General features: G+C 35.5%; 1 protein-coding gene across 1 annotated transcript; it reads right to left on the reverse strand.

Annotated features, from left to right (window-relative positions):
• Window positions 1–5510: 5510 nt before the first annotated feature.
• On the reverse strand, window positions 5511–26230 carry LOC132290223 (uncharacterized). Its single transcript, XM_059790055.1, has 9 exons — window positions 26098–26230; window positions 24712–25008; window positions 23026–23197; window positions 22511–22690; window positions 21432–21512; window positions 21178–21341; window positions 17924–18060; window positions 16236–16351; window positions 5511–6192 (listed from the first exon to the last, which is right to left on the reverse strand). Exons 2-9 carry the CDS (start codon window positions 24930–24932, stop codon window positions 5944–5946), a joined length of 1320 nt encoding a protein of 439 aa, XP_059646038.1. The 5' UTR covers window positions 24933–25008; window positions 26098–26230; the 3' UTR covers window positions 5511–5943.
• Window positions 26231–26322: the final 92 nt, after the last annotated feature.

Genomic DNA, 26322 nt, shown 5'->3' on the forward strand with positions numbered 1-26322 from the left:
TTGCAATGATTACGAAGACGGGTTTTCCTTAATAAATGGAACAGATTTATTCTTGATTTTTTATTATTTATTTATTTATTTGAAAAATCAAGCAAACACGTTCACAGTCTATTTTTGACTCCTCCCAGACTTGAACACTTTAATCTCTTCAAATTGGGATAATATTTTATACCATCTAGGCCAAAGTCCATTGATTGATTTTAACCATTAATGAAATTGAATTTTTATTGATTAACCACTCTTCGTGTGTCGAAAATGTTACGTGCATTTTAATCCGATGAAAGGTAGATGATGGATCCCCACTGATCTTAGAGTGTTGATGGATGATCTGTTGTTGATTTCATAGTGCATTCAACAACTTATTTTAAGATTTGATTTAATGAGTTGACACTAAACATAAGTTGTTGTCGTTAATGTATTATTATTATTATTATTTTCTTCTTAAAGTATGTGTATCGCCCTACAACACACGTACCATTTAAGTTAGGAGTGTGATTCGAAAGAGAGACCTTAAGAACTTACCTTTCCAATCTCTATCGACACCACTATGCCCTTGGGACGGTTAATGCATTATTTTGAAATCTACTTCAAGAGTCTTATATATTAAAATAAGTTATGTACCATATTAAAATAATGTGTTGATAACATCAACTTATTTTGAGAATCAACACAGTAAATCAAGTCTTGACATAATTTATTAACTTTGGAAATAAATTGTTCAACGTGCCCAAAGCACGATGCAACACCACCGAAAAAAACCTAGGACCCAGACTCCCAATTCTTTCCTCTTCCGGCTACTAACTACGTATGGTGCTTTTGAAAGTACAAAAAAGGGGGGAAATAATGCTCTATAATACTAGTAAACAATATGAAAAGAACTGGATTTTTTTTAGAGAAAGCATTTATATGCATTTGAATGGAGATCCAAACAGCACCTTAGAGGGAAATTTGTTATACCCTGCCCGCCTTTATAACTTTATTTTGGGAAAAAGGTAAGGTCCTTTAGGGTAACATTCCCTAGAACAAAATTTTATACATGTATGGTATATACATGTGTGTGGTGGTATAGATGGAGTATGAGAGACACTCCGAGTTATAAGTAGTTAAGACTAAAGAGGGTTCCCAAAAGTGCAAGGTGAAGCAAAGGAAAAGCCAAGAAAATGATTTTTATCTCACATGAACCCCATATTGATAAAGATTGAGAAGAGACTTTGGTGCTGAGCTTTCAAATTACAAGTAAGCTGAAACACACACACACACACACACTGTATCTCTCTGTGCCTCATGTTTTGTAGAGCTTTTCCAGCAGCAGCAGCAAAAAATAGGCTCTGAAATCTGTAAGAAAAGAAGTTTCCAACAACACAACACAACACCCACTGTACTGCACCAAAATTGAAAAATAAAAGAGGCTGCAAACCCTATGCGTATTGACTCTTTGGCACCATTGACTATTCTGCTGCCTTGCCCTCTTCTTCAAACTCCAAGGCATCATCTGATGTAATCTAAACAAAAAAGGTTTCTTTTTCCCCATAAATTTGTCCTCACTCCATCATATACTCCTCCTCCTCCTCCTCCTATCTCTACCTCACACCACACTAGAACCCCCCACCTTAATCAACCACCATTTCTCTTCAGTACGACTTCAAGAAAGAAGAGAGAGAGAGAGAGAGATTTATTAAGTGTTGGGATCCATCTATCCTGTCAATTAATTTGATGAGTTGGGGGGTTGTGAGCAAGAAAGTAGAGAAGATGGTTGGTTTGAGAAAAGTAGATCAGTTGGCTTGCTTCTCCACTCTTCTTCTGCTGATGCTGCTTCTGTTACAGTTGGAGACTAGTCCATGTTTGGCATTTGGGTTTAACAAATTCACCAATTTCAAAGCTGCTTCTGCTTCTGCTTCTCATCAGATGAGTCGTGCTACTCCTGCTAAAACTCATAATCGCGGCGGCTTCAAAGGGAATGCAGATAACAAGGATGGTGACGACCATATTTTTGGTGCTGAAAAGAGGAAAGTCTACACAGGTCCAAACCCTCTGCACAATAGATAAAGTAGTAGATAAAATTAAATTATTCAATATATATATATATATATATATATATATATAGCTTGATTTTCTCCGTCAAGCCCATGAAATTTTCCTCTGTTCTCTTTGTTTTTCTTCTTCATCTTTTTTTTTTTTTTCAATGAAAATATTATATGATGCTTGAGGCTTTGCTGAACTGCTTTTCACAGGAATGTCTTAAGTAAACTTACATTTGTATATGGAAAGTTAGTTTTGTGATTTTGTTGAAGATATTATTTTGGTTGTTCAAAATATATAATATATACACCAAAATATACATTTTAATTACTGGTAATCAATCATCTCAATTAATATTAATGAGGTTGTTGGTGTAATGAATATTGATCCATCTGTGTTTTGTTATATACAGTATATTTGTTGGTTATTCCTAGCTTGCACTTCCTCTTATTGCATAAAGAGAGCAGAAGGATTTCAATACGCTTTTACTATTGGAGATCTCATTTTAGGTTAATATCTGGTTTTCCAAAACTAATAGTACAACATACAAACAAAAAAACAAAAATTAAAGGTGACATTTACACAATTAATGTCAATAAGATGAGTAAAAATTCATGGTTAATATGTAAATACTTTTTTACACACACACATTGGTATGTTTACGTTCTTATTTTAATACTACGAGTTATGTATATGTGCGTCCATCATGTCTGTGTCTTCTCTGCATTTTCCTATGAAAAGACTTATACATACCTACACTATTTTACAATACAATTGTTAGGGCTACCAGTATCACTCACCTGTCCCGCACATAGTGGGAATGGGTTATCATTCGGCCCAAAATCAATAGGATGCCACAATCTTTGTGGATTGGTTTTACCCATATTATTAGATAAATTTTCACCAATTGCAACCCAATAAATAAATAAATAGAAAGGGAGATATTAGTTTTGTTTCAATCACCGTGATGTCCTCCTGACGAATGATTAAGATTGGCCCCACACACTGAATGTTTGGTTTTGATTCCCCCTTTGCGAGCCATATGCTATTTAATTAGGTTTTGTTATTTTATTATGTTCCTAATCTCTAAAAATGTAAAGGGATGGTATTGTGTGTAGTATGATATATATATACATGTATACACACACACACACAAGTATATATAGAAATAAGTAAATGTTTCCCAAAGGAGAAGATAAAAAGCAGGCAGGCACATACTACCAATAGATAAAGTATAAAGATACTCCTATAATGGGGAAGCCTTTCTTTCAACGGCACACACACACATATATAGATAGATATATACTCCGTATATATTTATATTTATCCGTACCTTATTTTGTTGTTTATATACCAAATTCCCTATCTACTACTACTTTGTATTTGTAAGGCACAGGAAACCTCATGTCCAAACAGAAGGACCACCTTTGCCTTTTTTTCACCAAAGGTGCCTCAACTGTATTCATCCATGTGATTTTTTAGGGGTCTTTCAATCTAAAAACATAAACATTATCATCCTTGATGTGCTCTTTGACTTGCATTTACATAAATTATTAAAATATACAGTCTTTTTCTCAAAGTCATTTCAATCTTTCGTCTTTTCATTTTGAACAATGAAAACAAGAATTAAGGGCTTCACAATATAGTATACTATTTTTTTATTATTATTACAAAAAAATACCATTATTGCAACTTTTCATATGGACCCATTTAATTTGCTTTCATATGAGCATGGTATATGCTTTTTTCAAAACAAAAAAATAAAATCAATTCAACAATGATGACTTCATAGAAATGTATTCATAGACAACGAGCTGGTAACCCAACCAATTGCTACTGTATAAAGTGTGTACATTTCATTCCTGATTCCAATCATGTTAATTTGATAAAGGAGGATTTAAAGTCAAGACCCAGTTAAACAATTAGGGGTGGGGGCTTTTTGAATTTGCTGTCTTTAACAGTGAAATCTCTCCATTACAAGTGTAAGAATAAGCCAATATGTGTGTGTGTGTGTGAGAGAGAGAGAAAAATTAAATCCATGTCCAGCCCCTTGATCTGATCAAGACCAATAGGTAAATTGGCATCTATCAAATTTTGAAAAGGCAGTCTCGTGATCAACCTTACAAAAGTTACTAAGCTGCAAAAAGGAAGGTTAGAGGGCAGGGCAGCTAGAAATGGAATGAATTAAACCGTGTGTAAAACCATCTCTAATAACCATTTACTTGAAATAATAAATAATTGACAAGAAATTATTACATGATGATTCCTTCGATCATCAATTATTTATTTGTGATAAAAAAAAATTATTTCATGATTCCGTGGATCATCAATTGTTTATTTGTTAACTGTCTATTTGTGAATGGCCGAGGACAAATGATTCCAAAACTGTGTAATAATTTTAAATTTTGAGGACACAAGTATGTTGTAAGGTTTTGTTAAGTTGGACTGATGAGGTAAAAAGTTAAACAGCAATAGTTACTTCTTTCCACCCTCAAATGAAGTAGCCTTATGGGAAAAAAAACAAAAATGAAGTAGCCTTATTCTATTTTTACACCACTCGAAACACGTTTATGAAAGCAAATAGGCCAAGCTCCACAATAAGGAGGGAGCCTTTATCCTTTTTATACAACGAATTTGAAATGGTGTAAAAAAATTACCCTCATGTACAAGGTGCTGTTGTTGATAAGTGAAAAAATTGAAGGCCTGAAATCCCAGGGTCCCTCCCAATTACTACCGTGCCGTACCCAGAAAGGAATCCACAACACCCAACAAAAGCTTACACACACACACACACACACACAACACAGATTTGAAAACTCATAATGCCACACATCCATATTAAATAGGAGAAAAGAAAATGGTCAGGCAACACAGCCCAATTACCCAAAAAATTCACAGAAAGCCAAATGTGTATGTATGTCACAGCCCACAGGACACATAGTTTACAGCACTAACAACAAACATTAATTGATTTCATGCTTAGGTGGCCTCTTCTGATTGGTCATTCATAAATCTTGCCAACAAGCTCTCAACTCTTGAGGTGAAAAAACCCATATGGCCGACCAGTCCCCAGTGCAATAAAAGAAGGGGTATTAAATGCTTCAAAATCAAATGGTTTAAAGAACTTTGTCATTCTGCATCACCAACCATTCCCCAACCAACCACTACTATTATTTCCAACAATGCTAGCTACTACAGTATACTATCATTTTCCTTTGTACATACATATCTGTGAATGCCTTTCATGGAGGATTTTCATTTTGTTTCACGGTAAAAGGAGTCTTATCATAATACAAGTGATCACCATCTATCTAAGATCACAAGGTTGCAACTTTTTAACAACAAGGATGATGAGATGTAAACATGTCCCCATCCATTCTATGAATCCTACAATTGCATTAAGATACAAAATAATCTTGAATTTATGTTTTTCTTTAACACCCCTAAATTTAAGGTTCATCTTCTTCTATTGGACAAGGAAAACATAGAGAGACTCATAAAAAGTTTGGACTTTACTCATTTAGTTCCTGTCAGTGTTGCAGAGAGACATCATTTGTCACCACCACAAGCCTGTAGCCTCAAGTGGTATTTCCTACTCTTCTTCTTACCCGAGAGAGGGTCTAAGATTTACATCCCCATATGGACAACAATTGAGTGTCGTTGAGTTTATCCCTTCCCATAAATAATAATAATAAATAAATAAAAAGACATCCTTCGTCTATTAGGCAAAAGAAAGGACAACATTTATCTTTCGGAAAGAAAAAACAAAAAAAGAAAAATGGAGAACATTTAGGTGGGAATAAGAAACCTTGCCTAATGCAGATAAGGACTTAGTACTCCTGACCTTTGTTACACGTTATAAGCTTGTATGTGGTATGAGAGTCTGCCCATGTTCACGGTCAGATGTGTATTGATGTGAAAAACTTATAGCTTGGACGCATGTTCTGTGATTCTGCTCAAGGCAATTGCTGTCTTTGAACCAGACGACCTACCCAAATGTTTGCAGATGAAATCCCCAGCCAACATGAGCTTTCTGAGGTCCACATTAGTTCGAACTCCGAGTCCATTAAGCATATAAACAACATCCTCTGTAGCAACATTCCCAGAAGCACCTTTAGCATATGGGCAACCTCCAAGTCCCGATACAGATGAATCTACCGTGCCGATACCCATCTGTGTATAAAAATACATACTAGTGGATTAGCATACACCCCTTTTCAAATAGTAGTATACTGTGAAAGTGGTTTCTGAAACCTCAAGTAACCTCCCTCCCATTCCCTCTGGTTCAACTACTAAGTACGATGTGAAATATTAACCAGGTAAGCATTTAAATCTAAGTCCACCAGGAAAGCTCTTTTGAACGCAATTCAATGATGCATCACTGTTTTATTCAAACAGATCTTAAAGGTGCTTATATCTTATGGAATTACTTTAATATACAAGAAACATTGTAGCAAAGTGCAATACACCCAATACACAAGCAGATATCATCAAATTCAAAGCTAGGATCAGTGGAATATTTAATTTAAATCAATATTAGAGTAATATTAATATAAAAATTAGGGAGATTCCTTGCTAGATTGTTTTGCTTCTTAGGTGGTAGGAGCAACATCATTCCTCATAGTTTGTGCTACTTTCTGCCAAGTGTGCGGGATACTTCCATCTGCAGTTTTTTAGCTGGCTATAACTAAACGATAAAAATCAAAATATAAATGATTTGTCACTTAAGAACCAGGTTTAAACAGTACATTGGAAACAAAGATATTCAGAAGATAAAGCATAACTACCTTTTCTCCGGCACAGAGGGGTCTAAAGAGAGGGAGAGGAAGTGAAACCTAGCATGTCTGCATAAGAGACGATAATGGACATGAGCTTAAAACTGATCCAAGATCTCTTTCAACCAAGAGATCAATCACTTCATGTATCCAGCAAAACGTTGTAAAGTTGATCCTTTTATACTCACATTGTCGGAGCAACAAAGATCTCTACTAGCACTCTAGTCTTGGAAAAAGTTCTATGGATAACCTCTATAACATTCTTTTCCAAGATGGTGATTCTTTTCCATGCATTCGCTTTAAAGTCCCAACTCAAAACTCAAGTAATCTTCGGTAGACAGTTCAGGAGCTTATGGTTGCATTAAATGCGTCATCCTTGTTTTGTATCAGCTTCTTTATTTTTGGGAGGGGGTGGAGAATGTTATCATTTATTCTCATAGTTATCTTTAAATCTTACTCCATCTGTGCTTGACTGAGCAACTACTCTTATTCCACTATCTTACCATTTTCTCTACTCATTTAGGTCGATTAAGACTTGAATAAAATCAGTACGGTTTGTGATACTAATGGATATTTCATATTACTTGCTAAATCATGTGTCCTTGTTCAACTGCTCATTGCAATTGTGTGTAGATAAGACCAGGTTATAAGTTGGAATTACCAGAAAAATCATGTCATTTTTTGTCCATAAACTGGCCTACTGCTCCTAGTTCATATGAATATTCTTCTATTCTGGATTTATAGTGTAAGATTTGTTAGTTTTAACTTAAGTTTTTCGCAATTCAAAAGATTTAATTGGCAGTAGATGTGTCGATCCCTCTCCTACTGCACATGATAATGTTCTATTTTTAAAACATTGCAAAACACAATCTTTCTCCAGTTTAAAACTATTACTATTAATTTCATCTCGAAATGTGATTGACTATATTTATAAATGTCTAGTATCTTAATCTCGGAAACATGGCATTGACTGTCAAACTACTATTTTCAGGAAAGACAACAGAATAATGTCATTCGACATATATATAGATCTGTTAAAACGTGATTAGCAGAGATATTGCATCCAAGCTCTCAATAGCAAAAACATAGTATCCCAAAATCATGTTGAGAAGGGTTTAAGAATGTAACAGACAATGTTTTTCTGGATAAAGGTAAATAATAATCAATTTTTTGCATACGATGACTGCATAATGTTATATTTTTAATACATTGCAGAACACAATCTTTCTCCAGTTTAAAACTATTAATGGTCTTGCATCTTAATCTAGGAAACATGGCATTGACTGTTGAACTACTATTTTCAGAAAAGATTTAACAGAATAATTTCATTAGGCAAACATATAGATATGTTCAAACGTCATTAGCAGAGAGACTGCATCTAAGCTCTCAATTGCAAACTCATAGCATCCCAAAATCAGGTTGAGAAGGGTTTAAGAATGTAACAGACAATGTTATCCTGGATAAAGGTATATAATACTCTGTAATCAATTGCTTGTCCATGCTCTACTAAACACATAATTATTTTGAGTACTGTTTGCAACATTATATATGTAAAACCTAACCAAATCAAGATGATTCTAATCAAATCCTTCTTCCATCAAGAAGATGTTACCATATTCAAGCCAAAAAATTCATCCAAAGGCATAAGAAATTATAAATTAACCCCCTAAACTATTGGAAGTTTAAAGGCCAAAAACTTAACTGTCGTTAGGTGGCCATTAAATGTGTCTTAATGAATTACTAAATTAACCTTAAGATTAACTGCATAAAATTCCGAACTATAAGAAATTTGAATGTTACGTTGGAATAGGAGGGATAATACGCAAAAATATATATATAAAAAAGTTCAAGGGGTTTTATGCAATTAATCCAAAAGGACAAATTGGGATTTTCAAAAGTCAATGCTTTGACTGTTTATTTCTAATGCTAACTTAAAGGATGGTCATGTCTTGCAAAAAAATTATAATTTTTATGTTTCAGGGTGTTTACAACTTACAAGGGATTGATATGCAATTTTTTTAGAATTTAGGGGGTTTTATGCAATTAATCTTATATGAACACATAGTAGATTGACGTCTAGACCAGAAAAGCCTACAAACCAATCTCGAGGTAGGGATGAATGGATTTACAATCCCCATGTGTACACAGCACAGGAAAAAGACTGTTTAACCTCAATATCACTCACTTCACTTCAAACATATAAATTGTAGTAGAAAGTCATTGGAATTTGAGAGGAAATCAACTAAGATGGTTTGAATATGTGCAAAGAAGAACACTAGGTGCACGGGTAAGGAAAAGTGATGTGATCTATATTAAAACACTTATATGTATATATGTATTTATGCTGGGGTCCTATTGTAATTAGATATAAGATTTGTGGCCATTATGTAAATAGGCCTTTCTTGTATTATATATAACCCCCTTTATGTTTTAGGGTTAAAAATATAAGGGAAAAATGGGCTGAGCCTCAAACCCTGCTCTCTCGCTGCCTGTCTCTCTCTCTCTCTCTCTCTGTGTATCTCTATTCTCTTTATATACAAATCTCCATTTTTATATGGTATCAGAGCGGATCGAAATTGTGAGTTTAGGAAATTGCAATTGTATCGTCTTGTATAGATCCGTTCAAAGCTCGTGATGGTGGTGAAGTTGTTGCGGTTTTGGTTGTCGACGAGCTCGCCGCCTTCTCTCATCGTCGCTACTCGTTGCTTGGTCTCAGATCTGAAACCTGGTTTGGTTGCTCGTGTTGTTGCCGTTTTGGTTGTCAACGAATTCACCGCCTTCTCTCGTCGTCGCTACTCGTTGCTTGGTCACCGACTGCTGTCGTCGTCGTTGCTGCTCGTTGCTTGGTCACCGGCGGCTGTCGCGAGCTGTGTCGCTACTTGTTGATTCCATTGCTACCGCCACTATCGCTGCCGCTGTGTGCTTGCTGGAGAGCTGAGATTTTGTAAAGAAGAACGGTGTTTGGCTACAGGGTTCTCGCTATCCTAATCCAGGTTAACATAAACCGGATTTGTTCCGACCCGATTTAAGGTCCGGCCCGTTCGACCTGATTTACTGACCGGGTCTGTTCTGCTCCGAGTCTTCTTTTGTTCCCGGTTCAACTCTGTTCTGGCCTTCTCGGGTGCAACAGTTTCTTTGGTTCTTCGGTATAGATTTGGCATCTTAACTTAATGCAGATAAGTTTTTTTTACATATTCATATATCCATGTCGGACGATTCAAATGTTGCTTCTGGGTCTACTGGGGTTTAATCTTCTACAACACATGTTGATCCTGTCGGGCTGCAAATTACATCTATGAAATTAAGTAATTCCAATTACTTACTATGGGCTCAAGCAGTAAAGATTTCTTTAGGTGCCCGACGAAAGCTGAAGTTTATTACAACTGATCCTCCATCAAAAACATCAGCAACATATGAGGATTGGGAAACTGATAACTATATGGTTATGTCCTGGTCGTGGAACTAAATGGAACCTTCCATTACATCCATTTTTATGTTGTCAACACTGCAAAGGCAATCTGGGATGCAGTTAAAGAAACTTACTCTATGGACACGAATGTCTCTCGCATATATTCATTGTATGAAAAGATATTCCATTCTCGTCAATCTGACCTCTCTGGTCAACACCTCGATGAGCATTACAGCACTTTCAAAAGCCTGTTAGATGAGTTGAATCAGTACCATCCCTTGACTACTGATCCTTACTTTCTCAAGCGATAATGTGAGGAATTTTCTGTTTCCATTTTTCTTGCTGGTTTGCACCCGAGCCTTCTTAATATTCTGGATCAGATCCTTGCTGGTGATGGAGGACTCCCATCTTTGGGTAACATTTATTCCCGCTTACTTCGGGTTGCAGAACAATCACATGTGACGCCCACTGGAGTGAAAGAAAATTCAGCTATGATGATTCCTTCTATTTTTCCACAGAGGTCGTGATACTCCTAGTGGCAACAGAGGGTATGGTGGAAATTCAGGTAGTTCTCGTGGCAGTAGTGGCCGTGATAGAAGTCACAGTCGCCGTGGTCGTGGACGTAGTGATACTCGCATTTGCAGCCACTGTAGGGGTACTAACCATTCTGTTGAGAACTGTTGGACTCTTCATGGAAACCAGTATGGGCAAATCAAGCAGTGTCTACCTCTGACCTTGCGGGGTCTCATCACTCTCTTGGTCAGACTTCTGTATTACCATCACCTGCATCTACTAGTGACACCGTGACACTGCCATTATCACGAGCTGAGTTCAGTGCATTGGTCAACCGGACACATCCCAACTCTACTGATGTGGTTAATTTTGCGCAATCAGGTAATATTGCATGCTTGTCCGATTTACAGACTTCAGCATCCCCTTGGGTAATTGACTCTGGGGCTTCTACCCATCTCACTGGTGATGCCTCTCTATTTTCTAATTTTCAGAAGTCTAGTTCCTTATCTTTTGTTACTCTGGCTGATGGTAGAACATGTTCCATTATTGGCCAGGGAACAATTAAATTAACCCCACCCATTTCTTTATCCTCTGTGCAATTAGTTCCAAATTTTCCCTTTAATTTATTATCTGTAAGTAAATTGACTCAAGCTCTGAACTGTTTTGTCACATTTTATCCTTCGTCTTGTGTCTTTCAGACCCTCAACACGAAACAGACGATTGATGGGGGCAGTAACAGAAATTGCCTATACTATTTGGATTACAAACCTTCCACTGTTGCTTTACATTCCCAGATGTCTGTGTACCAGTGGCATTATCGATTAGGTCATCCCTTGTTGCTGTATTTGAAGTCTGCTTTGCCTTTCCTTGAGTCGGTGTCTACTTTAATTGTGAGTCTTGTCAGTTGGGTAAGCACCATAGAGTGCCTTTCCCTCCTCATATCATTAATCGTCGATCTTCTTTATTTGAATTAGTGCATACGGACATTTGGGGTCCTGCTCGTCACACTAGTCACTCAGGTTTTTCTTATTTTGTTACCTTTGTTGATGATTATTCAAGGATGACTTGGTTGTTTTTAATGAAAGACCGTTCTGAACTTTTTTCCATATTTCAAATATTTTTAAAAGAAATTGAGGTCCAATTTGGGTGTGTTACACGCCCTTTACAATCTGATAATGCTATGGAATATGTCAAAGGTGCTATTTCTAGTTTTTGCGACTCTCGTGGTATTTTGCACCAAACTTCTTGTTCTTATACTCCTCAACAAAATGGCGTAGCCGAACGGAAAAATAGGCATTTAATTGAAATAATTCGAACATTGATGATACATATGCATCTTCCAAAAGCATTTTGGGGCGATGCTGTTTTAACTGCTTGTTATTTAATTAATTGTATGCCATCTTCCGTTCTTAATTGGAAATGTCCTTATTTCTTTGTTTTTCCTACTCGACCGCATAGTTGTTAAAGGCGCCGGAGGCGCGCGCTTGAGGCGCAAGGAGCCTCCAGGCGCCATGTTGTCGCCTTGATACACTTACGGCGACTCTCTTAATAAAGGCGTGCGCCTTTCCGACCAAGGCGCCAGGCAACAGGCGCTGGAAAGGCGCGCCTGAGGTAAAAAGTTGTTTTTTACTTCTTTGTTTTGTTTATTGTTTGTTTGTTTAAAAAGTTTCGTTTGTTTATTATTATTATTATTTCTATTATGATATTTTATTAGTTAATATAACTTAATATAAGACAAAAGCCTACATAAAAAACATAAAAAAGCAAAGGAAAGAAAAGTAGAAGACAGAGGCAGCGAAGATAGAGGCAGCGAAGGCACCAAAAAGCATCGGATCTCTCAGATTTGCGTTGGATCAGGTAAGTTCTCCTTCTCTCTTCTTTTTCTTCTCCTTTTCTTCTTCTTTCCTTCTTCTCTTCTTCTTCTCTCCTCCTCTCTTCTCGGATTTTTTTTTTCTTCTTTTCTTCTTCTTCTTCTTTTCTTCTTCCTCTCTAGAGTCTCGGCTCTCTTGAGAGTGGAGTCTAGCAGTTTTTTTTTTTTTTCTTCTTCTTTTTATTTTTTTATTTATTTTTATCTTTTTATTTTTATTTTTTTGCACGTATATAAATTTAATTGAGTTACATCAATGTCCACATTTATTTTATTATTTTATTATTTTCCCAGTAAATCAAGTATTTATCATTGCCGACATATTATTGTAAAATGGATACTGTTTTACCAACCATGAAAATAAGGCACCAAATTTTGGATATGTCATAGGACTTATAACCTGCTTTAATCGATGTAGATGTTGGATGCTTTGTGATTTTTAAAAGGTGTTCATATTTTGCTAAAATATTTGAGTATAGGCCCCGCTATATCATTGTGCTACCAGAATTTAATAATGCTCCTTCATAATTGCAAGAAATTAGTGAAGTGTACTCTAAAATAATTATAGAAGACAATCTCAAATTGTAAATAGCTCACTTACTGTTAAAATGAAATAATTTTGTTAAAATGAAATTGTTAAAGTGAAATAATTTTGTTAAAATGAAATTGTTAAAATGAAATAATTACTCATGTAAGATTTACTGTTATATTATTTTCATATAATTAGGTTCTATTATTGAAAGAATGTTTAGTTGTTAAATCACTTATCCAAAAATGAAAAATAGAATCAACCATGGTGCTTATAGAAAATTAAATTGATTTGATTTGAAAATATATCACATCCTTGAATGCATCCAAACATGGTGCTTGCAGCTTGCAAAAACGTTTTATTCGTACTTAATGAAAATTAGATTTGATTTGACAAGTTAAATAATAATAGCACATCCATCATCCATGTGTTTTTTGCAAGAAATAATTCATTTAGTTGACTTTTACATCTTTATATATACTATTGCATCTTTAATACTTTATTGGGTGGGTTTTGTTTTTTTTTTTTTTCAACGTGCGCCTTGCTTCAGTTGGGCGCACGCCTCGCCTGCGCCTTGCGCCTCAGGCTCCAGGAGGCATTTGCGATTTTGTGCACCTTGAGCCTTTAACAACTATGCTCGACCGTTATTTGCATTGCCGCCTCGTGTTTTTGGGTGTGTGCTGATAAATTGTCTCCTTATGCCATTAAGTGTGTCTTTATTGGATACTCTCGAACTCAAAAAGGTTATAAATGTTGGGATCCTAGCATTCGTAATGCTTTTGTGTGCATGGACGTTATCTTTTTTGAGGATACTCCTTATTTTTCTTCACATAGTTCATCTTTAGATACCGAGCTGCTGCTTCCGTCGCTTGTTGCGTCACATTCATTACCCTGTGACCCACCACAACCACCTCATGTGCCACCGCCACTTCAAGTGTCTAGTCGTCGATCACGAGCAACCCCCACCCCCCCCCCCCCCCACCACAACCCCATTGAGGCTCCTCCTGCTCTTGATGATCTTCTTATTGCATTACGCAAGGGTGTTTGCTCGTGTGTCACTGCATATCTAACTCTGTTTCCTATAAAAAGGTATCGCCCTCATTTTCTTGTTTTTTATCCACGTTATCTGCTACTGCTGTTCCGAAAACTGTGCAGGATGCTCTATTTGATACAGCTTGGCGCAAAGCCATAATAGATGAAATGGATGCTCTTCATTATAATGGGACATCGGACCTTGTTCCCTTACCTCCCGGTTCCAAAACGGTTGATTGTAAGTGGGTCTACACTGTCAAATATCTCCGTGATGGATCTGTTGAGCGATTGAAGGCTCGCCTTGTTGCAAAGGGATACACACAAACCTATGGTATTGATTATGATGAGACTTTTTCTCCTGTTGCGAAGATTTCTTCTATCCGAATCCTTATTTCCATTGCCGCCAATTGTAATTGGCCGTTGTTTCAATTAGATGTGAAAAGTGTTTTCTTACATGGTGACTTACATGAAGAGGTTTACATGGAGCAACCACCTGGATTTGTTGCTCAGGGGGAGTCTCGTTATGCTATATGTTGTCTTAAAAAGGCCCTGTACGGATTGAAACAATCTCCAAGGGCTTGGTTTGGAAAATTCTCCGAGGCGGTACTTTCCTTTGGCCTTAACAGATGCCAGACAGATCATTCGGTATTTCACCAACATACTAAAATTGGCTTTATATTTCTTGTGGTATATGTAGATGATATTGTTATAACAGGTGATAATTCTGACGGCATTGCAAGGTTAAAATTGTTCTTACAAAATCAGTTTCACACAAAGGATCTAGGCAAACTCAAATATTTCTTGGGTATTGAGGTTGCTAGATCCAAGGAAGGTATAAGTCTATCTCAAAGGAAATATGTGTTGGACTTGTTAAAAGAAACAGGTATATTAGGTACTCGCCCAGCTGATGCTCCTATGGACCCAAATATAAAATTATTACCTGATGAGGGTGATTTATTTGACGATCATGGCAGATATCGACGTCTAGTTGGGAAATGAATTTATCTCACTATCACCCGACCTGACATTTCATATGCAGTTAGTGTTGTAAGTCAGTTCATGAGTGTTCCTAGAGTACCATATTGGAATGTTGTTCTTCGAATTATTTGATATCTCAAATAAGCTCCAGGTTTTGGATTACTATATAAACCTAATGGTCATCTTAATGTAACAGGTTTCACAGATGCTGACTAGGCTGGTTCTCCCTTAGATAGGAAATCTACTACAGGCTATTGTAACAGGTTTCACAGATGCTGACTAGCGCTGAAGCAGAGTACAGGGCGATGGCCCATACCTCTAGTGAGTTAACGTGGATACAACATTTTCTTGAAGAACTTGGGTTAATAGTCAAGACTCCTATTCCACAGTTCTGTGATAACCAAGCAGCTATTCACATCGCATCCAATCCGGTGTTTCATAAAAGAACCAAGCACATTGAAGTTGATTGTCACTTCACTCGAGAGAAAATATTGAGCGGAAACATTTCTACTCCATTCGTGAAGTTCGAAGATCAATTAGCAGATATGTTTACTAAGGCTCTTGGTCATAATCGGTTAAAAACGATTTGTTCCAAGCTGGGATTATATGATATATATTCTCCAGCTTGAGGGGGAGTGTTAAAACACTTATATGTATATATGTATTTATGCTGGGGTCCTATTGTAATTAGATATAGGATTTGTGGCCATTATGTAAATAGGTCTTTCTTGTATTGTATATAACCCCCTTTATGTTTTAGGGTTAAAAAATTTATGGGAAAAATGGGCTGAGCCCCAAACTCTGCTCTCTCGCTCTCTCTCTCTCTCTCTCTCTCTCTCTCTCTATTCTCTTTATATACAAATCTCCATTTTTACAATCTACATTGAAGGTAATGTTATGGGAAGGAGAGGACCAAAATTAACATTGGTAAGGTTAAGAAAGATAAAAAGTAAGAAGTGGTTTAACTGACGCTCTAACCTTATATAGAGCAGATTGGAAAAATATGATTCATGCGGAAAGATTTCATTTTAGTGAGTTGGGTTGAGGAAATCAATGCAATTTCATGTTAAAAATTGGCTTTGTAAGTAAAAGTTGGATGAAAAGAAGGCTTACTTGAAGTGATGCAAGAATATTGGAAAGAGCTTGCCCATAAGTATCATGAAAATGAACAGCAAGCTTCTCCACAGGGACGACACCCATAACAGCTTCAAGCATTGGAATTATGGTACCTGGGCGAAGGGAAAAAAATAAAGCATGTATAGAATGAAACAAGTGAAATACTAAAAATTTATACAACAATATATAAAAACTAGCACCAAATAACTCCAGATGTGTAGCTCGGGCGATATCTCTTACTTTCTCATGTCTCTCTGACTCCTAGGAAAATAGTGTTAAATTCTCTCATTGTTACACCTGTTGATAACTCACGTGAGACCCATGATTATTCAAGTCCATCGGGAAAAATGCCTCTCCTATGTAATGCGTGTACAGCCATCACAAGGAATGTATATGGATGAGACAGCTCCCAATCTAGTATGAACTTGACGTCCAACATGGATGACAAGATCATACAAATGTTAAAGTTGAGAGAAAATAGTTCCCCTAAAAAAAATTATAGAAGTTTGAGAAAATTAAGTTTTACCCTAGCTGTAACCTGACAATTTCTCTCCTCCATCCCCATGCTTCCCCAAACAAAGGCAAAGACAAAGAAGGCATGCATTCGCTTGCGCGTGCGCACACACAATGTTGAAAGTAACTGTAGCCAAGTTCGTGCCTATGTTACATGGACTCTTCAAAAATACGTCAAATACCTCATTCTGAACACACGACTTACGAAATACTGTATGACCGTGTGAGATATGTGTCCAACACATTTATTTATTTATTTATAATCAAACAAGTACTTGCACACATTTTGCCTAAGCTTCAATATTGTTAGATTATTCTTTCAAAATGAGGTAAATGTCCATTTTGAACACTATGTTGCATAATAATGTTCTTTTGCTCTAGAAAATAAAAGAAAAATATTAAATAATATGAATATTTAGCAATGTGCCGGTATCAAACTATTTGGGATTTGACATATCTCCTGCTCAGATTTATACCCACACCCAAGACGCATATGTCAAATACCTCGTTCTAAACACACAACTTACGGAATACTGTATGACCGCATGAGATATGTGGCCAACACATTTATTTATTTATTTATATTCAAACAAGTACTTGCACACATTTTGCCTAAGCTTCAATATTGTTAGATTATTCTTTCAAAATGAGGTAAATGTCTATTTTGAACACTGTGTTGCATAAAAATGTTCTTTTGCTCTAGAAAATAAAAGAAAAATATTAAATAATATGAATATTTAGCAATGTGCCGGTATCAAACTATTTGGGATTTGACATATCTCATGCTCAGATTTATACCCACACCCAAAACACATACCCAAGTGGAGGTAACATAGGTTCTTTCATCATAAAACAAAGTTCCAATGAGTAACACCTTGAAATACAAAGGTGCAGTCAGCACTCATATCCAAACCACTATACAAAGCAGACGACAAATATGAGTTTCAAAACTAGTACTTTGAGTGGAAATGTAATAGCAATTTAAAAAAATAAAAAATAAAGTACACCTCAGATCTGTGCTACATGAAGCATCATCATTACAGTGATTTATATTTTCAGCAACGATTTCATGGTCCAGATACCCAAGTCACATGTAAGAAATGAATGGTCTAATCAAGAAATTTAAAACAGTTGAAATTAAATAAGTAATAAGAAAGGAGCTTTAGCATTACCAGGAGTGCCAACCCCGATGGTATCACCTAGGGAAATTTCATAGCAACCCATATCATAAAGTTCTTTAGCCACATTCGCTACTTTTGATGGAGATACTGCTCCTTCCACTGGACACCCCACAACACATGATATGTATCTAACAAAATTACATACTATTATTTAACAAGTTGTGAGGGATAAATAATTTGCTCATACAGTGACATTTTTTTTTAACTAAAAATGACAAGCAATAAATTATAATTATAATTCTAAAATAAAGCAGCACAACATCTGTATAGATACAAGGTGATCAGCACTCAATTGATTCCCTGACATATGAGGATTACTTGATGATACCAAATCATACAGTACCAAGAACGTAGATTAAAATATAAAAACAATAAAGTTAATAAAGGAACATTTAACAAGAGAGAAAAATGTAAGGGACTAAAAACAGCCAGCCGGATCATCAAGTTCATCTCTAAGCTATTCCTAAATGCTATGATGCCAGGACTTGAGTACGGGTGTTGGACACGGGTGTGGGTCAAGGTGTTAGATCCTTCTAATCATCAAAATTTTGAATACGGTGGACATGGATAATGCATCAAAGAGTTCTTGAAATAATTGTTGTAGTGTTCAAAATGTTGAAATAAAAGTAAGAAAATTTGAAAAAGAACATAAAATATTGGATTAATGTAAGGAAAAGTATTATTTTTAGGTATTTTGAAGAATTATAAAAATTTGGGAACAAAAATGCAATTATAACTTTTTGAACTTATTAAAAAAACATAAAGACTGCTGCCTTCCTTTATGAGTTCTTTTCCTTCTCTCTTAGTTTACAAATTGTGCTGCTGTAGAGGTATAAAACTCTGCTCCTAGCTGCTTGATTGACGAAAGGCATCCCTCTTCTCCATCCGTGTCATACCAGTGTCCCGCCCCCATGCTGGTGTTTTGTCAAGTCGACACTGGCACTCTAGGTCAAAGTACCGAATCCAGGCAACATAGCCTAAATCTAAAACTATTTGAATGAATCAACAAAGAATTAGTAGGAGAGAATTCCAACCGGTTGTTATGGACTACAACACTAATGTGGGGTCTAAGCCACAGATATAGCAACAATTCTGAGCAAAAATTAAAGTAGCATGGACACAGCAGACTAATCCATTGAAAAGAGTTTACTCAGGACTTTCAATTTCTATTGATATGCTGGAGAATACGCAACAATATACACCATTAAATGAGATTACAACATAGTAAACAAACTATAAATTCAACGTAAGACAGGCACAATAATGTATAAGCAAAAATTAAGTGAGAGCTTTGTTATAGCAATATTGCAAGGGTTTAAGGCCACGTTTGCTCAATTTGGTGACGTTAACATGTATCCTATCTCAATGAGATCCATTGCATGTTAGTAAGAGGCTATAAGTATAGATCTGAACATCCAAGTGGTAAGAAATAGAAGTTTGGATAATCAATAAAAGAAAGAGCAGCTGTTCCCTGTCCTTTCTACTGGACAGATTTGAGGGAAAAAATATCATAGATAACACTCTGTTGGAGAAAGGTGTTAAAGTAACTCGTTATAACTAATGTCTAAGGCAACCTCTTCACATCAAGAGAAGAGTTTTCTATATCAGTGTTTTGGGGATTTATCAGATAGAATTCGCAAGAACAGAACATCGTTAAAATGATCCACATAAAGATAGTTAAAAAGACCATCAGCTTCACTACGGAACTCGGAAGCACATAAGATTATGTGATACCAACCTTTGCTAATTGTTAAGTTAAATATCTGCCTTCCACTGTTGTCCACAGAAGCAATACAAGCATCAAATGTCAAAATTACGACGCATATCCAACAATATAAGAGTAACAACAGAAATGCAAAGTTGAAAACAGTGTAAGAGGGAAACTTGGCAGAGCAGCTGCTGCTTGGCTGTGTATGCACCGTTGAAACTGGGGGGCAAGGTTTCAGCAGTATCCAAGGACGTGAGCAATTTAATATGCATCTGTAGCATAGTCCATAGACGATAATAGAGTCCAATTCAATGTTGTTCCACTAAATCAAGAAGTGCACGGTTTCAAAAGCCTCTTTGGGTAGGGATTTTTCAAAAACATGGTATGCCAATCAATTCTTAATTTAATTTTTATTTTTTCATAATTGGGGGCTACAAAAGTAATTGCATTTAGTGGTCATCTTTAAAGCATAACTGATCAAAAAGCAAGATACTTTAGATGGATACCTAAAAATCGTTTACTTTTGGCATCCCAATAAATATATTGTCAAATGAGCACCAGAAATTATGTAAAGAGAATAAGCTGACTATAAGTAATCCTCTTCTTAGTAAGAGGCAAAAGAGTTCATTTTCTCCTTTTTGGAAAGTAAAAAACAGTTGAACTTCAATTGACTAAAAGAATCCCCAAGCCCTGCAATAATAGTAGCTCCTTCGAAGTAAAACCAACTCCATGTATTTCAGGATACAAGTGCATAGTTCAAGAAAACTAACCTTGCCCACAGCTCTATAAGTGCAGCAATAATGCTCAGAAGTGACTCAAAATCCCAAATGTTTATTCTTAGATTTAAAGGCAAAAGTCTAAATCGAAAATTCATGCCAATTTACCCAAAAAAAAAAAAAAAAAATCTTTGGAAGGAAAAGGCAGTAATTTCATCAACTTTAGTAACTCTATATTAAGAAGTTAATATACCATTTCAAACCTCGAAGAAAACATAAGGCATTGCCAAAAAAAATAAAAATAAAAAGAAGAAAGGAAGACATAATAATAAAGCTCCTTAAAGCAAGAGCTATAAGAAAAAAAGGGAAAGATAAATAGTATAAGTCAGAGAACGCAATGGCCCTAAGATTAAAATTTATTACGAAGCGCAAAAAGCAGCACAACATTAATTTGCAACTTCCAGATATCATTAATATGCCATCTATCATCACATCATGACAGCAGCAGTAACCATTTTTCTACGACTCAACAAAAAAAAAATTAAATTGTCCTTCCAAGTTAAAATTGTTAACATCTGAGTAAGTTATGAAACCACCTTTTATGATTTTGAGTTTCATTTTTCAATTAGGTCAAATATTCAAGGAATAGTGGATCTTCAGAGAAATTCAAAGCCTAATTCTTGAGGAGTGATATTTTCAGATGACCCAATACTAAAACACAAGATTTAGTAGAAAATAGCATAGGTGAAACCATGAAACAAAAATGCTTACTATATTTCTAGGAGAATAGGAGTAATTTTGCAACGAGTTAGATGACATACCCACGTACAGGAATTGAGAGATTTCTAGCAGCAAGAGCAACATCACGATAGCGAGCAAGACTATCTTCAATACTACAATTTATGTTTGACCTTGAAAATGACTCAGAAGCTGCAGCAAAGATGGCCACTTCCTTAGCTCCAGCTGCAACAGCCGCCTCAAAACCCTGAATATAGCAAAACCAAATACAAACAACCCCATCCAGATATTTAACATTGCTTTGCTATCTCATTCTTATTCATAAAAGACAGCTTACCTTGACATTAGGTGTTAAAACAGGAAACCTAGAGCCTTCAACACTCTGAACTGCTTTGATGACATCCTTTCCATCTGATAGCTGCAATTTTAATAATGAAGTTATCTGAGCAGGTTCTAATTTAGATAAACCCAAGGGACAACTGTATTTTTGTTTTTTAATAATAGAATTCCTTAAGAAGCACCAACAGGGATCCAACTCTTAAGTACATATGAAGTTACAAAAGCACCTCTTACACAAGGATGCTATAAACAAACACAAGTACACAGATTATCTATAAAATCTAAACAGAGCAAGGTGAGGGATTCCCTCTCCCGTGGACCAGCTAAACAATAAACTCCAGATTTTATTTTGAACTTATAATCTGGTAATTTCATTCCATCCAATGAATGGCACTTCTCTCCTCCTAAATGCATCACATAATGCAAAGTAACTGATTAAAGAGCCGGGAATAGAGGGGGTAAAGGTTGTTGAACAAGCTTCTCAATAAGAAAGATTAAGATGATTTACTATTTAGAGGAACGTATGTCGAAATCATGTTCTCTTTCTGAACAGTTGCTTTCCATGTTGAACACCTCTTTCCACCAATCTGCCCAATTTGCCAATCATTGAAAATAGAACACTAACTTAGGGGACACCCAGCAAACTCCAAAAAGTTACAACAATAAGGACAAATAAGAACTTGGTCCACGGTCTCTTCCACTTCTTTTGCACATACAACACAAATTAGACAGAAAAAAAAAAAATTAAAAAAATAATAATAAATAATTACCCTGTCTAACTAAGTTGTCTTTCAACTTCCCAAGAAAGGTCGTCTTTCAGCAAAATCTTCTCGAATGTAAGTATTTGTGCATTTATCGAGGACAAAATGGGTTCATAAAAATAAAATTAGAAAACCTCTTAGATAAGAAAGCTGAGATATTAAGGGCAATCAATATGGATTGAAATATTAAATTGAATAGCAAGAAATTCTTTAAAAACATACACACAAAAGCAAAAGACTTGGCAAAAATGTTAATCTCACACAACAAAGCAAAAAATATAAATAAAATAAATAAATAAAAATTTACATAATTTACCTGTGGTACCCATTTTGGTGAGACGAAACTAGTAGCCTCGACAACAGGCAACCCTGAAGAAACTAGCATCTTTATCAACTCAACCTTCACAGCAGTAGGTACAATTTCCTTCTCATTTTGCAGTCCATCCCTTGGACCAACTTCCACAATTTTCACAAATTCTGGTATAGTTCTCATGAACTGCAATTATATAATATAAAACTAGATCACACAGCTCCTATTCAGAAAAAGATAACAAACAAACCTTGAATATTGTGCACAAAATAAGGTATCTAAAGGTTGATGTTAAATAATTTAAAGTAGGTAAAATTTCTATACAAGTTAAAGCTCTGGCCAACTAATTATACATTTGGATCAATATGAATTTGCTAGATACTTCTATCACTAGCAAGAATTTATTTATTTATTTTTTTTTTTATTATTTTTTTTTCATAATTTATCACTAGCAAGAATTGAACACAATCATCCAACAATTAGAAGAAAAGTAATCAGTGATAATTTAAACTACAATGCACCTTATCCCTTGTGAAATTATCATTGCACCAAGAACTATAATGACGATATGGAATGTGTAAGGATGCATCAGGGAGCGTTCCAACCACACCAAGTGCTCGGTATAAGAAATGTCCCTGGGACACACTCTGTCTCTGTCTTCTCCATAGAGATGCCTCTCTTGTATACTCATCACTGCAAAAGACAATATTGTAGTTTTATTGTAACTAAGAAACACGACAAGATAACACAAATAAGGAACTAAATTTCATTTGAGTCTTGCCATTTTGGTCAACTCGGAAACAGAACATCAGGGGAATGTTTAGAAAACACAATGGAAATGGTTAAAAGAACTAGAAACTCATAAAAAAATACTTGAAAACATAAAACAAAACATAATCATATTTGAGATTAGCATGGCATCTGACTTATCAAAAAACAGATTAGCATAGCATCTGATGGATCGATTATGTTACACACCCACCCACAGTCCATACTACAAGACAATACCTTAAAATTACAATAAAATGCTAATGTAAAACGCTCATCAAAATAAGGCAAAATTCCTTACAATGTAAAAAAGATTTAATTGACATGTTTCTATAATTGATTTAATAACAAGAATTTGTCAAGTTTTTCTAGTCACAACCAGAATTTGACAACATTTATTAAAACAGCATGTTGCAGCTTCTCAAAAACACGAGCAATCCACCTGCCGTTGATGCTTCCTCCAGGCAGTTGCAAAGCCATTGGAGCTCAAATGCAGACAAAGGCTTCACCATCCCTAACCCACATTCAATGAGCTGAACAACAAACCCCTTCTCCATCATCAATCAGGTGAAAACCTTTCCACCCACAATGAACAACCCACCCCACACACACAACAAAAAAAAAAAAAAAATTACTTCATTATCTGACCATAAACTTATGCACCGCCCCTTAGCAATGAGGATCATTAAGAGGGCCTACAAGACTGAAAGCATATGATCCCAACAATCCATCCATGAAGACCAAATTAAACAAACCTTCTTATCAGGAACAAGCAATTCCTCAATGCATTTATCACAGCTACATGTTCAGCTTTCAAATCACAACGCAGCAATCACCAGCTTTAATTAATAGATTTGATGAAATGCATCATGAAAAGCATACCCTTTTCTCAATTCGTAAGATCTTTATATCTATATATAGAGAGAGAGAGAGAGCGAGAGAGATCTTCTTTCCTTTCTCTATAGAGAGTGAAGGTTAAAAAATAAAACTGTCTATATAACTTTTTATCCCGATCAAATTTCATAATTTACACTGAGGTAACGGTTATTGGTTAGCACTACATGAAAGCATTGCTGTGAATAATTGCACCCAAATTAAAGAAAAACTAAATGCATGCCTATCAAACTAAACCTACAATGAAAAGAAAGGATATCTAAACAATGTAACATAGATTGCAACATCCTTACAAAAGCAAGTAATTATTAAAATGGAGAAACACACAGGTACAAGAGTTAGATTGTAAAACAAGAATGACTGAATGTTCCATTTTGGTTTGGCCTGTTCATGATATCTCAGTTGAGAACGCAAATGGTAACAATGAAAAAAAAAAAAAGAATTTGAGAATTATAGAATGAACTATTCTGACAAGTTCCAGAAAAGATTTCCAAGAAGAATTTAATCAAGGGATTCAGATTTGCAAATGTGAACAGTGCACTTACTTCCTACTTTTATATAAGCAACGCCTCCTCCCTTCAAGTGCCATTTCATTCACACTGCCCGTAAAAGCATGCAAGCAGAATCTCTGAAGTGTGTTGACCCCAACACTCAACAACTTATCAGAAACAATAGGCTCCTCCAAAATTGACAATATTGGAACAAATGTAAGGGGCAAGCAAGACCTCCACCATGAAATTTGATACGAAGCCTTAGCTGCTAGCATTGGATCAGTCAACTGTGCTAAAATGAAGAACTGAAAACTATCTGGAATAGGCCATAACACTTCCTTATTCTATAAACTACATAAATTCAAAAATAAAAAGAGATATATTAATGAATGGTTGAGTTAAATTTAAGGAACGAAAACATTTTGGACATATGTTATAAATCTGAAATTCTACCGCTGCAGTAATAACAAAAGTTGACAAAATTTATGAAAACTAGTATGAACCAAATTGGAGTTTTGGTTTGTATGAAATACTCTACTTAAACTTCCGATTTAACCAAACATCATCCAAAAAGTTTTATAAAATAAAAAATTAAAAAAAATTAAAAAAAAAAAAAAACAACCTCACAACACAAGAGTAACAAAAAAGATATAATAGAAACTCCTACCAAATTAGAAATAACACATGTGAAATTATTGTCACAAAATGAAATCACCATTAATTCTTCTGTCAAATTGTCAAGGAAGATAAAAAAAAAATGCACGAAGAGTACTTACTTGCTAGAATAGCAAAACAGTTTGGAAACTAGAAGTAAGACACAAGCAGAACTTATCAACTTTTTCTTGTCATAACCAGAATTTGTCAACTCAAACCGTCAATTAAATAGAATATCATTCTCTTAGAACCCAAAAGATAATAGAACTTGCAAATATTTTGAATAACGGAGTTTGTTTACGTGGGTGCTCTACTTGAGGAGAAAGTATTATATACCTAGCAGCATACCAGGATGTCTATTACAAGCCATGGTCGAGAAAACGATCCTTGATTTTTTTATTTTTCTTTTTAATATGAAAATGGGGCTATTTTGGGATGCTGAGAAAACTCGAAGCAAAAAGAAAAAGAGAAAGATCCACTGCTTCTATCTTCAAACAACTCAGAAATAGTGTTATATTCCGCAGATTGAGCAATAATTGAAACTTGAGAGCAACGCACAAATATATATGATATATACACAAACATAAACAACAGATAATCCATATTTAGGAAAATTAACCGCGAAATATGTTGTACAACATGAGAAAGAAAGATAAAAGAGAACAACTATATCCGAGGACTCAATTTCCGTTAAAAAAAAAATCAAGGAGTTATCATCATCCTCAGAAAAAATCCCAAAGAGAGCGAAGGAAAAGGGTAAATATAATAAAATAACTCCACGCTAACCTCAAATTGGAGATTTCCGATCACCAAATTGGAGATTTCCAACCACCTGATGAAAATGAGATGAAGTTAGGCAAAAATTACAACCCAGTTCCAACGGAACGCAGGAAGTTGCAGAGAGACAGAGAGAGTACCGTAAGAAAATGGTGAGCATCATAATATAAGAACGACACGTAGCAACACAGCAGGGGTACTATGGGAAAGCAGGGAACTTAGCAGGGCAATTCA

The sequence above is a fragment of the Cornus florida genome, unplaced genomic scaffold (genome assembly GCF_030987335.1).
Source record: "Cornus florida cultivar Cherokee Brave unplaced genomic scaffold, ASM3098733v1 CherokeeBrave_3.0.0_Hap2_Chr02, whole genome shotgun sequence".
Taxonomy (NCBI): domain Eukaryota; kingdom Viridiplantae; phylum Streptophyta; class Magnoliopsida; order Cornales; family Cornaceae; genus Cornus; species Cornus florida.